This window comes from Microtus ochrogaster, chromosome 2 (genome assembly GCF_000317375.1).
Source record: "Microtus ochrogaster isolate Prairie Vole_2 chromosome 2, MicOch1.0, whole genome shotgun sequence".
NCBI lineage: Eukaryota > Metazoa > Chordata > Mammalia > Rodentia > Cricetidae > Microtus > Microtus ochrogaster.
In genome coordinates this window covers 48,657,822-48,672,469 of record NC_022010.1, presented here as the reverse complement: position 1 = coordinate 48,672,469, position 14,648 = coordinate 48,657,822, and the positions used below count along the sequence as shown (strand labels likewise).

At 46.7% G+C, this 14,648-nt stretch overlaps 1 protein-coding gene across 1 annotated transcript in view; it reads right to left on the bottom strand.

Annotated features, from left to right (window-relative positions):
* Window positions 1–12,072, bottom strand: part of Fstl1 (follistatin like 1) — a 55,184-nt gene extending 43,112 nt beyond the window's left edge. The window contains exons 1-2 of the mRNA XM_005344969.3: window positions 11,948–12,072; window positions 11,752–11,808 (exon numbers count right to left, since the gene is read on the bottom strand). Coding sequence (XP_005345026.1) covers window positions 11,752–11,808 — 57 coding nt within the window. The 5' untranslated portion in view covers window positions 11,948–12,072. The remainder of the gene's footprint in view (window positions 1–11,751; window positions 11,809–11,947) is intronic.
* Between the last annotated feature and the right edge of the window lie 2,576 nt (window positions 12,073–14,648).

Genomic DNA, 14,648 nt, shown 5'->3' with positions numbered 1-14,648 from the left:
CCAGTATGAGCACCGCTGAGGCAGTCGGTGCTGCTGGGAAGGCTCAGTGCCAAGCAGACGCTGTCTAGACTTTAGCTGGCCTCTCCCAGTGGAGGGGCGAATGAGGGAGGAGGGGGAGCCAGGCCAGAAAGCCTGTAGCTCTTTGTTCAGCTAACGCAAACATATGACACAACCTGAAGGGCTCCAGGCTGGGGGCTGACTCTATCTGAGACATTTCCTTCAGGGGCTGGAATCCAGCTATAGGCTGAGGGCAGTTCTGGTAATCCATCCATCTGAGGGGAGCTGGGGATGCTTCTCTTCATTCCTGAGAACTCCTAGTTCCCCCACGGAAACTGAAGTGAGCAACAGCCAAAAGAGGCACACTGTAGGGGCGAAGGGCCGTATTTTAAAGTTCTTTCCACTGTGCTGTTTTATCTTGTCCTTATGAAGAACTAGCTTTTGATAGAGGCCCCAAGCCTCTGATGAAAACAGTTGATTAAACTGATACAGATGTAGAAATGGCCACCGCCGCCCAATAAGATCCTGACTCTGAGGTAATGCTGGCTTCAGGAGGCTTTTCTGACCAGTCGGTGGGCAAAGGGGCCTTTTCTGCTGGGTGGCAGAGGGGGCCTGTGTCAAGAGACATGGCTCGGTGAGTACAGTGCAGGATCGAACTGGCCCCATTAGCCCCTCACCCAGGTGTGTCTGCACAACAGACAATCATACTTAGCAACTAGATTGGAGGTCAGAGCGGTTTCAGTTGGCCTCGCGTGGTATGGAAGTTATGAATGTATCTCAAGGACATCTTGAGTCACTGGCCAGTAGCTGCTAATGTTCCCAAACAATAACTGCCGTCCAGCATGTGTCCGAGAAGCAGCTGGGGCTGGACCCAAGCACAGCTCATGACTGCATTCACGGGGCTGGAGCGGGCGAGGCAGCAGCATCAACTCAGGTACCAAAGCCATCCAGCCACTGGCATACCCCGAAAAGGGGGGATGACTGGGTTTGTACAGAGTCCACGCTACCAGCAAAGTCCTGGAGTTTCAGATTCTGACTTCTAGAAACAAGACACCATCGCAGGGGTTTCAAGCCCTGGGTTTACATTCTGCCCCTAGCTGCTGTGGGGTAACTGAGTAGTTTCTTTACGGGTAAAAGGAGGATTAGAATAGCTACTTATCAGTGTGTGAGAATTAGGTAGAAGTTCCTTCACTTTCTGCCCTTTTCAAAGCTCAGTGCGGGGAGGTTCTTCTCAGCCCCATCTTCCTGTTTCTCACACTGGACCATTCTGAGTCCGTGTGTGACCGTCCCTGCTACTTCTCCCACTAGACTGAAGGCTCCTGTGACCAGGGCCTGCTTCTCCAGCACTAGCTTAGTACCCCACAGGGGGCACAGGTGTGAAACCTTTGACTCCCCTCTTTCCTGCAGACCTTGAGAAAACAAGTGTATCGGATGAGTGATAAAAGCAGCGTGTATGGGTTTGCCGGTTTAAACTGTGTGAAGACAAGCAGGAGGTCTGTAGGGATTTTGTCAGCTCCTAACACAGACCAGGCCTTTTGGGATGAAGGGAAGCAGGAGGAACATGAGAAGGAAAAGGCTAGAGAGCGTGAGAAGATGGCGGCGAGGAGCCCTGGCCTGCGATTGGGTAGCTGTGAGGGCATGAATTCCGGGTTCCGTCAGAGAACCAGTGCTGTGGTCCTCACTGTCGGGGAACACTTCCCATGCCACGAACTATTTTATACTCTACAAAAGCGCTCTGCAATAGAGTCTGTTTAAAGAACAGGCTTGAAGGCCAGACATGGTGGCACGGTTGTCATCTCAGCATCTGGGAGGCAGAGGCAGGAGCATTACAAGGGCGAGACCAGTCTGGGGTGCACAGCAAGATTCTGCCACATGGACTCGGGGACAAACTCAGTGGCAGAGCTTTTGGCTAGGTTGGGCTAGGCCTAGGAGTCAATGCTTTAGCATAACTAAAAACAGGTAAAGAAAACAGGCAAAACAGACTTGGAGATACCTAGTTTGAGAACAAGAGACAATGAAGGAGGAAACTTGAGGATCCTCTGAATGACAAGAAAATGGGAAAACACTAGGCAAGAAGAGACAGCATCTCAGATAAAGCTCTCTACAAAATGCAGCCTCAGCTGACATGCTGATACAGAAAACAAGCTTGGGAGGCAGAAATGATGCAGACTGCCTGAGGCAGCCTCTGGAATTATGAACAGGAAGGGGCCACACATTTCACTGCATTTCAGGACTGACTAAAGCAGAGGCAAGAGGAGAGGGAGGGCTGGCTACTCATTTCAGGGATCCCTGACGGCCAGACCCATTTGAGCTGCACACCGTTTGTGATGAAGGCAGTGCCTCCAGGAAAAGACCTGTGTATTCCTATGGGTCTCACACTGCTGCTAATGGAAAGACACGTGTGAAGTGACTGATCTCACACCCCAGCAAGAGCCCGTGGCTTCTGCAGATTAATCAGTCATATTTATTAAGTATCACTGAAGGATACAGGAAAGACTGGGGAAAGGCAATTTTTTTTTACTTAGGCAGAAGATTTTAATTTCAAAAATAACAAAGGAGAATAGAGTCACTTTCCCTAACATGGATTCAAATGTCCCACTATACACAGACAGACAGACACACACACACACACACTGCGCACACACGCATGTGCCTGCGACACAACATAGCTTTTGCCATATATTACGTGATTCACTTGGCAATGGCCCGAGTGCTCACAAATAATGCCTTGATTATCCAGGACACAGGATGTATCAGGCAGCATAAATTCCGGCTTATTCCTGAAAATAGCGAAATAATGATTACTTCCAAATGAGGACATAAAAAGTCCGTGAAGAGATTACACGGAAATCTTTCAACCACAGCAGAAAATGCAAATTTATAGGCTATATTTTTGCATTATAACCACCCAGAGAACATTCTATTAGCAAGTTATTGCCAGACTCTGTCAATGCGGAAGCTGCTATCCGTGACAGTAGCCTCTCTTCCAGTCTGAAGCAGAGCAAGCGTGGATTTCACCAGGGCAGCCAAGAAAACTCTCATTGCCAATCTTCGCTGATGGCCAAGGCTTACTTTAAGGTGTTTACAGTAACTCAAACAATGTAGATGCTTGGGGCAGAAACTGGTAAGCGGCTTCTCTTGACATTTCCCACTTCGGGTCCACCACCTCTTGTTCTCTCGTCAGCCACACCGGTCTGAACTCACCCTTCCTATTATCCTAGCTTTGGTTCAAATCTGTCAGGGCTTGCTAGACTGGACTGAGTATTCCAGCAGGAATGACAAACAGCCTTCACCTCACACAGAGACTCTTGACTGATTGCTAGTGGTTATATGGAATACTGTTGAATAAGATTTTCAAACCTCCTCTGAATTCAGCAGGAAAGGATTCTATGATTGATTAGTAATGCCTGCCGTGGATAGGGGCAAGTAAGGACTGCATGAAGGCTTTGTCCATGCCATCTCAGCAAGCCATTCCAGTGTTGGGGGGTACTTATTTTCACTGCCTATAGTGTTCAATCAAATCCTTACGTATTGAGTTGATCAATTCCCTGGGAGCTATAAAGCGTCATCCAACATATTCTCTTAAAGCAAGCCTTGTTCGTCCTCCTCTTCCAGTATTTCGTCTAGGGTCTTGACGTCATGAGGATTCCTGTGATCATTTCCTTTTTTCAGGAAGAATTTATCCTCCTAACGCTGTGCTGGGGAGATGGCTCAGCAGAAAAGCACTGGCCATGCAAATGTGAGCAACAGAATTCAGATGCCCAGAACCCACACAAATGCTGGATAGACATGGGGGCCCGCCTATAAGCCTGGCACTTTGAAGGCAGATACAGGATCCCCGGAGCAAGTCCTATCTAGTCCTAGCTCTAGGCTCTGGGTTTAACTGAAAGACCCTGACTCAGTTCATAAGGTAGAGCACAATGGAGGAAGACATCCGGCGTTGATCTTGGGTCTCCATATACACATACACATGCATGACGCCCCATTAAGTGTCCACACACATGTCAATACCGACCCATACACACAGAACACATGCACACAACATGAGAATAAAATTCTCTTCAACCCCACCACTTACAGTAAGGTTTTGAGCACAGCTCAGAGGGGCACCTAAGCCCGTGCCTTCCCTTCTCCTACCAGTTGTCATGGCAGTTCTAAGTTTACAGCTGTTCTAAATAACACGATTGGCATCTTGTGGAGACTAGCCTTGAACAGAATAATCAACCACACATTCATGCAAATAGTTACATAACATCTGAGTTGCAAGACTCCTCAGAGAATTAATTAACCTTTGCACTGATTCGTAAAAACTCATTATTGCTAAAACATGGAAGAAAAATTTGCCAAACGTTGCTAGATACCAAGAGACTGATTAAAAGGAAACCACTGATGGACAAGGAACCATGAAGTGTGCGCTAGGCCAAAGCCTGCACACACCGTTTCTACTACACGGCTTTCTACCCTGAGCTTACAGCCTTTCTTCACCAACGCCCTCTGTCTTCACTGGGGAGTGGCTACCCTGGAAGGTCAGGGATAGAAGGAAGGGATCAAGTTACACATCAATAATGTAGAGGAATTTTCAGGGGTAGGGGAGATGTCTCAGCGATTAAAAGCACTTGTTCTTGAAGAGGACCCAGGTTTGATTCCCAGCACCTACAGCCATCTCTAACTCCAGAACCAGGGGGTCTGATGCCCTTTTCTGATCTCCAAAGGCACCAGGTACACAGGGGGTACACAGACATACAGGCAGGCAGACTTTGTGTGTATTATGTACTCATACACATAAAATAAACATATCTTTTTTAAAATGGGAATTTACAAAAAATTATGGAAGGACCTCTCAGATCTCTCCCCGTCCCCCTCAGATCCTCTTTCTCTCTTTTTGATGCAGGTTCTTACCATGCAGGTCTGGCTGGTCTAGAACTCTCTATGTTGGCCAGGCTGTCCTCAAATTCCCTTGCTCATTATGTTATTCTAATCTACATTTTATCTGTTAGCACTGAAGGCTCCTAGACCACCAGTGGACCTTAAGAGATCAGAGGGCAGAGACCAAGCCTTGTACATCATTCTGCATTCTGCTCTGTGCACGGGTGCAGGGCAGATTGTCCTGACCCAGACAGTGCAGGAAGCCCGGTGCCACTCATGGCTCACTCAGGGAGAAACCACCCTTGCCAGAGCCACGGGGGTTGAAATTGGGCGATCTGGGAAGACGTCAGCATTTAACTTCCAAGGTCGCTCACTACTTCACTTACAAAATGAAAACCTATTTTTTCTTAGAGCATGATATCTGGTGTTATGGAGCCAATAAAATAAGTGTCTGTTCAAAACAGTCCCCTGGACGTCCAGCTGCTTGGAGAGGGGAAAAAAAAAGAAAGAAAGAAACCATCACGATTCCAATCCCCCAGTGTGGCCCTGGGTATTTATACCTCATCTTTTGCTTTTTCTTCTTGCCAAGACCTGTGCTGCTGTCTAGCTGACCACTTCTTTGGGATATACCTCTGGGGTCCTTATATCCACCTGAACCACAGTCCCAAGGCTCTTGCTAAGACAGCTCTTTCAGCTCGTTCACATGAGATTCCTGCCACCCTACTCTCTTTGATAGAAGCTGTAACGGGTCCACCTTCTAGAGACACTAGCTGCAGCGGCGCCTCCATCTGCCAGGTGCTTGCCCATCTGCTTTGGCTATTCAGTGGTGCCCCTGCTCTGTTTTAACCGCTCAGTTCCCAACAGTGCCTTCAGAATCACAGCAAGGAGTTTATTTGCAACAGGATAAACAGGAGACGGTTTTGGTGCTCGGGATCTGCAGCTGGAGGGTGTGGTGTGGGTTACACCGAAGGCTCAAGGACGATTCTACAGAAGGCAGAAGTGTTCCCAGCCCTTCCCATCCTGACAGAGACAGCCCTAAGGGTTAACTAAATGCAGGTGGGGAGGTGTAAATGACATTAGGCAGTGAGGCTTCCAAGGGACAAAGCCCTGACAGTCCACTAGCGTGGCACACCTACAGCTAAGGAGAGTCCATCTGTCTGTAGAGCTGCTACTGGTTCTCCTCACCACTGTCTCAAGAGACACATTCCCAGCTCTCACAGCTCAAGTATGGATCCCCTACTGGAATGAGTGATCTCCTCTGTAAACCTGTCCTGTGTGTGTGTGTGTGTGTGTGTGTGTGTGTGTGTGTGTGTGTGTGTGTGTATTTTATAATAATGAGTTTTTAGACCTTGAATGCTGGGAACCACAGCAAAAAAATGTCAGAGCATACATAGAGGGGAACGCACGAAGGAGCATGCAGAGAGGGGAAGGCACGAAGGTGCATTTGGACACTTATTAAGACTGTCCTCCTGGATCAAGGAGATACAAATCAGAAAAGAAGTCAAACTCTCACTATTTGCTGGTGATGTGATAGTTTACATAAGTGACCCCAAAAATTCTACCAAGGAACTTCTACAACTCATAAATCTTTCAGTAATGTAGCAGGATACAAGATTAACTCAAAAAAAAAAAAATCAGTAGCCCTCCTGTATATAGATGATAACTGGACTAAAAAAGAAATCAGAAAAACATCACCCTTCACAAAAGCCACAAACAGCATAAAAATTTTGGAGTAACTCTAACCAAAGAAGTGGAAGACTTGTATGACAAGAGCTTTAAATTTTTGAAGAAAGAAATTGAAGAAGACACCAGAAAGTGGAAAGATCTCCCATGCTCTTGGGTAGGTGGAATTAACATAGTAAAAATGGCAATCTTACCAAAAGCAATCTACATATTCAACACAATGCTCATCAAAATCGCAGCAAAATTCTCCACAAACCTCAAAAAACAATATTCAACTTCATATGTAAAAGCAAAAAACCCAGCCTAGCCAAAACAACCCTGTACAATAAAAGAACTTTCGGAGGCATCACAATCCCTGACTTCAAACTCTACTACAGAGCTACAGTACTGAAAACACCCTGGTATTGGCATTAAAAACAGACAGGAGGATTAATGGAACTGATTTGAAGACCCGGATATTAATTGACACATCTACAAACACCTAATCTTTGACAAAGAAACAAAAAAATGTCAAATGGAAAAAAGAAAGCATATTTAACAAATGGTGTTGGCATAAGTGGATATCAACATGTATAAGAATGAAAATAGACTCATATCTATCACCATGAATAAAACTCAAGTCCAAATGGATCAAAGACCTCAACATAAAGTCAGCCACACTGAACCTCATAGATGAGAAAGTGGGAAGTACACTTGAACACACTGGCACAGGAGACCACCTCCTAAATATAACCCTAGCAGCACAGACACTGAGAGAAACAATTAATAAATGGGACCTCCTAAAACTGAAAAGCTTCTGTAAAGCAAAGGACAAGGTTAACAAGACAAAACGGCAGCCTACAGAATGGAAAAGATCTTCACCAACCCCACATCAGACAGAGGACTGATCTCCAAAATATACAGGAACTCAATAAACTGGTCATCGAAAGAACACATAACCAAAAAATGCAGTAAAGACCTAAACAGAGAACTCTCAACAGAGCAATCTAAAATGGCTAAAAGACACTTAAGGAAATGCTCAACATCCTTAGCCATCAGAGAAATGCAAATCAAAACAACTCTGAGATTCCATCTTACACCTATAAGAATGGCCAAGATCAAAAACACTGATGACAACTGATGCTGGAGAGGTTGTGGGGTAAAGGGAACACTCCTGCATTGCTGGTGGGAGCGCAAACTGGTACAGCCCCTTTGGATATCAATGTGGCAATTTCTCAGAAAATTAGGAAACAACCTTCCTCAAGACCCAGCAATACCACTTTTGGGTATATACCCAAAGGATGCTCAATCATTCCACTATTGTGGAACATAGTGCTCAACTATGTTCATAGCAGCATGTTTGTCATAGCCAGAACCTAGAAGCAACCTAAATGCTCCTTGACCAAAGAATGGATAGGAAAATGTGGTATATTTACACAATAGAGTACTACACAGCAGAAAAAAAATGACATCTTGATATCTGCAGGAAAATGGATAGAGCTAGAAAACATCATATTGAGAAAGGTAATCCAGACCCAGAAAGGCAATTATCACATGTACTCACTCATAAGTGGGTTTTAAACATAAAGCAAAGAAAACCAACCTACAAACCACAATCCCAGAGAACCTAGACAACAATGAGGACCCTAAGAGAGTCATACATGGATCTAATCTACAAGGGAAGTAAAAAAAGATAACATCTCTGGAGTAAATTGGGAGCATGGGGACCATGGGAGAGGGCTGAAGGGAAGGGGAGAGGAAGGGAGGAGGGCAGAGAAAAATGTAGAGCTCAATAAAATCAATTAAAAAAAAAAAGACTGTCCTCCCAAAGCAGGCCATTGGGCTATGTGTGCCCTCTAGCCTGTCATATCAAAGGAACTAAATTACACTCCTCAAGACTCCATGGGCACACAAACTAATGCCTGGAATTCTCTAAATCACCCCTATATTGTATTACCAAAGCTTCCAAAAGAGCTGTGGTCATTCCGAGTGGGAGAAGCCTCGAAAGAAAAAGCAGGCAGGTTGATGGTTAGTGCAAGCCCCCTCTCTGCTGCTGCCCCCACCCCCAGCCAATATGTGTAGATCTAGAGACATGCAGAGCTCTGAAGAACACTTGCGTGTGCTCACATGGATGGGACAGAATTCTGGTGGAGGCTGGTTGCAAAAAAAACACCCCGGTGGTAAAGTAGAGACAAGGTGATGGGAGGAGGGAGCAAACGGCCCCAACATTGTTACTCTGAGGTCCCAGGTATGATACCACTGGAAACATTGGAAACAATGTAATACTCCTCTTTAGTGAGATTTGGTAATAGTTTCTCAACTGCTAACAAAGTAGAATTTGCACCAGTATTAAGAACATACAGGCCACCCTTCCCTGAGAAGGAACAGCTCTGCTTCTGAAAGTTGACTCCAAAGACTTTGGGTTTTCAAAAGCCAACAGAAGTTGTAGAACCATCACAGTTTTTAAGAAGTGAATTAAATCCTTGGGTTTGATTATGACAGTGAATAGCACCAAAAAAGTTCACTTTATTTTCTATGTTTCAGTTTTTGGGAGTTCAACAGTATTTGCACAACGGCCGCAGATCTAAATTTTACTAAAATGGACTCATGCCAAAAGACTAGAAATACCATATTTGAGTGTTTGCTGAATGTTCTTATGGTTAACAAGGAAAAAAAATGTACTGCAAGCATCATTAACTGCAAATACAGTGTTTAAAATGTATGCCAAGTCACGTCTCCCATAGAGAGTTAATTTACTTTTCCACCATGATTAGAGATGCCGTACTAAACACGTGCATTAAAACTTGCCAGAGTTACCTGAAAGGTCAGGCAATAGAGGCTGGGTTGATTGAAAGATAATAATCCCTAATAAAGTGAAGTCATGAAATATAGCATGGCTGTGGCTCACGTCCACAATCCCTCTTCATTGTGCCTGTGTTCCGACTTCACAGCCTCTTTTCTGCATCAACTCCTCGGTTTTCATGCCTCAGCACCCCAACTCCCCCACCCTGCAGCTCCAAGGTTTTGACTGGGAACTGAATACTGGCTGTTCTTCCTTAGAGCTCCAGCAGGAAATTGCAGCTGAGGGCCTAGCTACCTTGGGTGAGTGGTTCCCTGCAGTGCAGTGGGTTGAGGAAGCCGGAGTGAAGGGCAGGTTACCTAGGACAGACCCAGACCGTGAGGCACACAGCCTTGTGTGGAAGAATCCCAATCCCCGCAGTCCTTACCTCTGCAAAGAGTTCTGCGGGTTCACAAAGGGGTTGGCAATTCGTAAGCTGGCTGTAAAACTAACCAGGGATTCACTTCATCTACCACAGAGCAGCAGCTGCCTTTTTATATCATCATCACCATCATCATCATCATCATCATCATCATCATCATCATCATCATCATCAGAAACAAGGTCTCACTACATAGCTCTGGCTGTACTGGAATTTACTATGTAGGCCAGGCTGGCCTCACAGATATCAGCCTGCCTCAGTCTCTCAAGTGCTAGGCTTAGAGGCAAACAACCCACGGCCCATAGCAGGGATGGAGGAATAGTCTTTAACCAGGACTAAAAAAGTCAGGGCTATTTCCTCCATTCAGACTCTGAAGAAAAATGAATGAGGAGCAGGCTGGGGCTGAAGGAGGGTTTGTGGGGTAGTATGGGCTCATACTGATCCACTTTCAGAGCTAATCGGTTATATGAACATAGAAGGTTTAATTAGTTTCCTTAACTTTGTCCCTGTTCTGCCAGATGGAACTAGCAAAGCCCACCTTGCAGGCTTTGAAAGGCTTTAAAAGAAATGATACAAGTGATACAAGCACCCAATGTCTGATGTCACAATACCTGGTGGAATTCTAAGCCTTCATGCTTACAAGTGGGGTCAGGCAGTGATTAGGAGTCTGGGGTCTGGAGTTAGAAGGCTTTGGTTCCTATCTTGCCCTCACTATTGTAACTGAAGGCATTTGATAAGTTACACAAACTTCTCTGACTCGGTTTCTTTATGATTGAAGAAGAATTTTCTTACAAGTAGTAGCTACCCAATAACTACTTGCTGCTTTTATTTAAATGGAAGTAAAAATAGCTTGTTTCTACCTCAATCAATAATGCAGTGAATTAAAGAAAACATCAGTACAGAATGTGTCTTTTTTTTTTGAAGAAAGAAGACTGCATGCATTTATGAATTCTGGGACAGAATCAAGCTGTGATGTAAAGGGCGGGGCTAAACTGTAATATGAAAGAAACACTCAAAGAGGGGCCATAAACCACCCACCAGGGAGCTATTTCTTTTGTAAGGCACATTCCACTTCTTTCTCATGCTTTTTAATTCCTTCCACATTTCCTGCCATAATTATCAAATGTTTAGTTTCTGACCTCACTCTTCTGGAGACTGGAGCCCAGGGAATTTAGAATTGTTTATTTTCTGCCCATAAACCTTTGAGTTAATGGAAGGGCTTGTGAGTGTAGGGTTTGTTTGTAGTGTCTCAGGAAGGTCACTGGAGTTGAAAAGAAAACATTACAAGAAAGAAAGAAAGAAAGAAAGAAAGAAAGAAAGAAAGAAAGAAAGAAAGAAAGAAAGAAAGAAAGGGGGTAAAGAGACGAGAGAGAGAGAGAGAGAGAGAGAGAGAGAGAGAGAGAGAGAGAGAAACTGCTGCATGTTTTAACTAGGAACCAGAGGCCCCGCAAAGGGCAGAACCCAGATTCTCACACTTGCTCAACAGAGTTTGAGGGAAAATTTGGACTGTGAAGGGCTCTTATGGAGCCCAGATAACAAAAAATCCAGGACATTTTACAAAGAGAAGACATTTGGGGGTATCACAATTCACTCCATAAAAGAAAAAGGAAATTTCATTCTGCTATTTTAAAAATCTTTTAAATCCTCCCCCACCAGGAAAAACTTGGAAAGGAAAAGTGCGTAACTATCCGCAGTTTCCTCTGAAGTGAACAGAAGAACGCACGGCGCCTTTTTGAACTCTGCTGCTGCTCTGGCCGCCGCCTCTGCTTCTATCCGCCCAGTCTGTTCCCTCTTTCCACTACCCAGCCTCCCTCCATATTAGGCGTGGTGGGGCTCCAGCTTAATGACCCAAACTACTTCAGAATTGAGATTTAAGTTTGTTACGTAGAATTTCTGCTGGGAGCACTCCAGAGTCCCACTCTATCGAAAGGGTGGGGACCCCCAGTCCCACCCCCAGAGAGCATCCCTGGGGCGCACGTCCGACCGCCAGAGACCGATCACCTACCTCTCCGTGGACCAGGGCGACGGCCACCAGTGCTAGCGCCAGCCAGCGTTTCCACATCTGCGGAAGAGAGAATAGGATGAGACTGAAGGTTCTGGGCCCCGCGCGGACCTGGAAACTTCCTCTGGTCCCGCAGACTCGTCCCCTCCTCCCAGCACCCCAGCCGCCCTCAGCCACCCAACCTCCTCTCCGCACTCACGGTGCTCGGGTCCGGGGCTCCGGAAGGCGGGGAGCAGGGCAGAGAGCTGGAGTCGAAGGTGTGTTTGTCGCTGACCGCCAGGCTCCAAGGAAGTCCGACCTGGGCTCGCAGCCCCTTAAAACCCCTCCTTCCCCGCCCGCCGGCCCCCCAGCTCCTCCCCATTCTCCTCCCCTTCTGCAGCGCAATCCCCGCGGCTCCCTCTGCGCTCCCTCCTCCCGGCTCCCGCCCGGAGCCCAGGAGCTGCACCATTGGCATCCCTGTCCTCTCCCGGACCCTCATTAAAAATCCGCAGGCACCTCAAGACACGAGGTGTCTGTGTCTTGGGGGAACCTACAACAAAGGCGGGGGGTGGGGGGACCTCGGAAACCCCGCCCGGGGGAGGAGTGCTGGCCTGCGGCAGTCCGGATGACAGCAGAACTAGTTGTGGGCTGCAGAACCGACCAGGTGGGCAGCACAGTGGGCGCCCATTCCGGGCTTGGGACTCGAACCTGAGCATCCCAGAGCCACTCCTCATCTCAGAAAGAGATAGAAGGAGCAGAGGATGCAAGGGAGCAAGTAGAAGTGGGCCCCAGAGCCCAGGAAGGGCTGCTGAGCAGAAGGCTACTTTGCATTCAGCTGTGAGTGTACTGGAGAGAGGGCATAACTGCCCTGCTCTGCTAAGAGCCTGAGTGCAACGCTTTTCTATTATTCCCTCTAGGCCAGGAACGTGGTCCCCTCTCCCCCATCCACTCCTCACCAATGTCCCTGTTGTAAGGCACCCTTGCCATTTCTGGTCATTTCCATATTTATGCATTCTGTGGCTATCTTCAAAGGTGTGCCACCTCTTTAAGGGTGCTGATCCCCTATGTTAAGACTTCCCTGTCTTTGGTGACCAGGAATATATCTATGTCAACACTTCAAACCCAACATCCGGATGCTGCGCCCCACTCCCCACCAGCTCAGGGGTTCCACTCATTGCTCCTTTCAGAGCTTTTCAGAGCTTGTCTCCCAACCCCTTGTGCCCTTCCCGTAGCAGGGCGGTCACCATAACCCAATCGTTTTCCCCGCAGAGCTTTACTATGCAGCCCTCGGTCCTGTGCACATGTCTATTTCCCTAGTGCAGCCTATCCTTCCTCGCTTAGAAATTCAAGAAGCTGCCTCTGGCAGTGGATTGACTCCAAGCATACTCATTCTTGTCTGCACTGGAAGAACAAAATCGCTATTTTCTTTCACTCTGGGGTTCAGACACTTCTTCACGTCTTCATTCACGTTCTTCTCCCACATCAAACCCAGACTCCCTGTCTTCCTGGTAAGCACTCCGTTACTCCGTGTCCCCCCTACCTTATCTGGCAGGCCTTCACCCTCTTCAGCAGACACCCTCTGCTCACACCAGGTGTCATGGTGCCCTCTGACCATGTCAGAATGTGACTTCTACCAAGGCCTGCTGAATGCTGAAGGGGTAGAAGGTTTCAAAATTATGCCTAAATTCCACATGGAGATAGTTGCAAGTGGCTGGATCCTTACATAGATGGAAAGCAAAATGTAACCACCATTACTGGTCAAACTGGAATGTCAGCCATGGTTGGAGAGCTGACAGGGTCATGGGTCTGCTAGTGCAGAGCCCCAGAACCGAACGAACTTCATAGGTATAGGTAGAGTTGGGAAACCTCCCTGTGTAAAGTCAACTACATGGGAAAGCAAACAACAACAACAACAACAACAACAACAACCAAAAACCCAACACAAAAAACCACTTGCTATTCTCTATCCCTAAGATGGATGACTTAGTTCACCTTCACTGTTGACTTGACGCAGCCTGAAGTTATCTAGGAGAGAACTGCCTGCATTAGATGGGCTTGTGTCTGTGAAGGCGCTGTCTTGATTCATAATTGATGCTGGAGGACTTAGCTCACCTGGGCAGCACCATTCTTTGGGCATGTGGTCCCGTTTTGTAGAAGAAAGCTAGGGATGTTCGAGCCTTGCAAACAAGCTAGCAAGCAGCATTCCTCCAGGGTTTCTGCTTCAGGTTCCTGTTTGAGGTTTCTTCTGCCATGAGTTTCCTCCAGTGATGGACTGTGACCTCTCTGGTGAAATAATTTCTTCTCTAAGTTGTTTTTGGTCCGGGAGTTGTATCCCAACAACAAAAAGGAAAATAAAAAAAGCGTGACACATTCTTTGAAGCGTACCGGTCAGATAGTGCATGCCTCCCAGCTTGCTGCAACGAGATGAACAGGAAGTAGATGCCTCCATCATCTACCCTGCCTGCCGTTGTGCCAGGGTTGGAGAAGAGAGCTCTGATGTGTGAAGTCTTCTGTCCTCTAACAGCAACGTTCTGTGCCCGCCAAAGCTGGCTAAGCCCTTCCTCTACTGAAATCTGCTTTCTTGTTTTCAGAACCCACAGTGAGTTTCACTACATCAGCCGCAGCTTTCTCAACAACAGCTTGGGGTAGTGGAAAACATTGAAGTTTGAAGTCAAGCCAACCTGGCTATCTATCCAGTCGCTAACCTTTGCTCTCTCCCAACCTAGGTTCCGGCATCTGATGACTGACAGTGATAATGCCCTTCTGGGGTTTGTCAAATTTAAAGTGGTAGGTTATAAGACGTGCCCGGCAGATAGATAGTTGGCTTCTATAAATGATAGCCATTATTGCTTCATCGATCTGCCTTGCATCTAAACTGTACCCGGGACTACGTGCCAGGTACACGATAACATCCGACATGC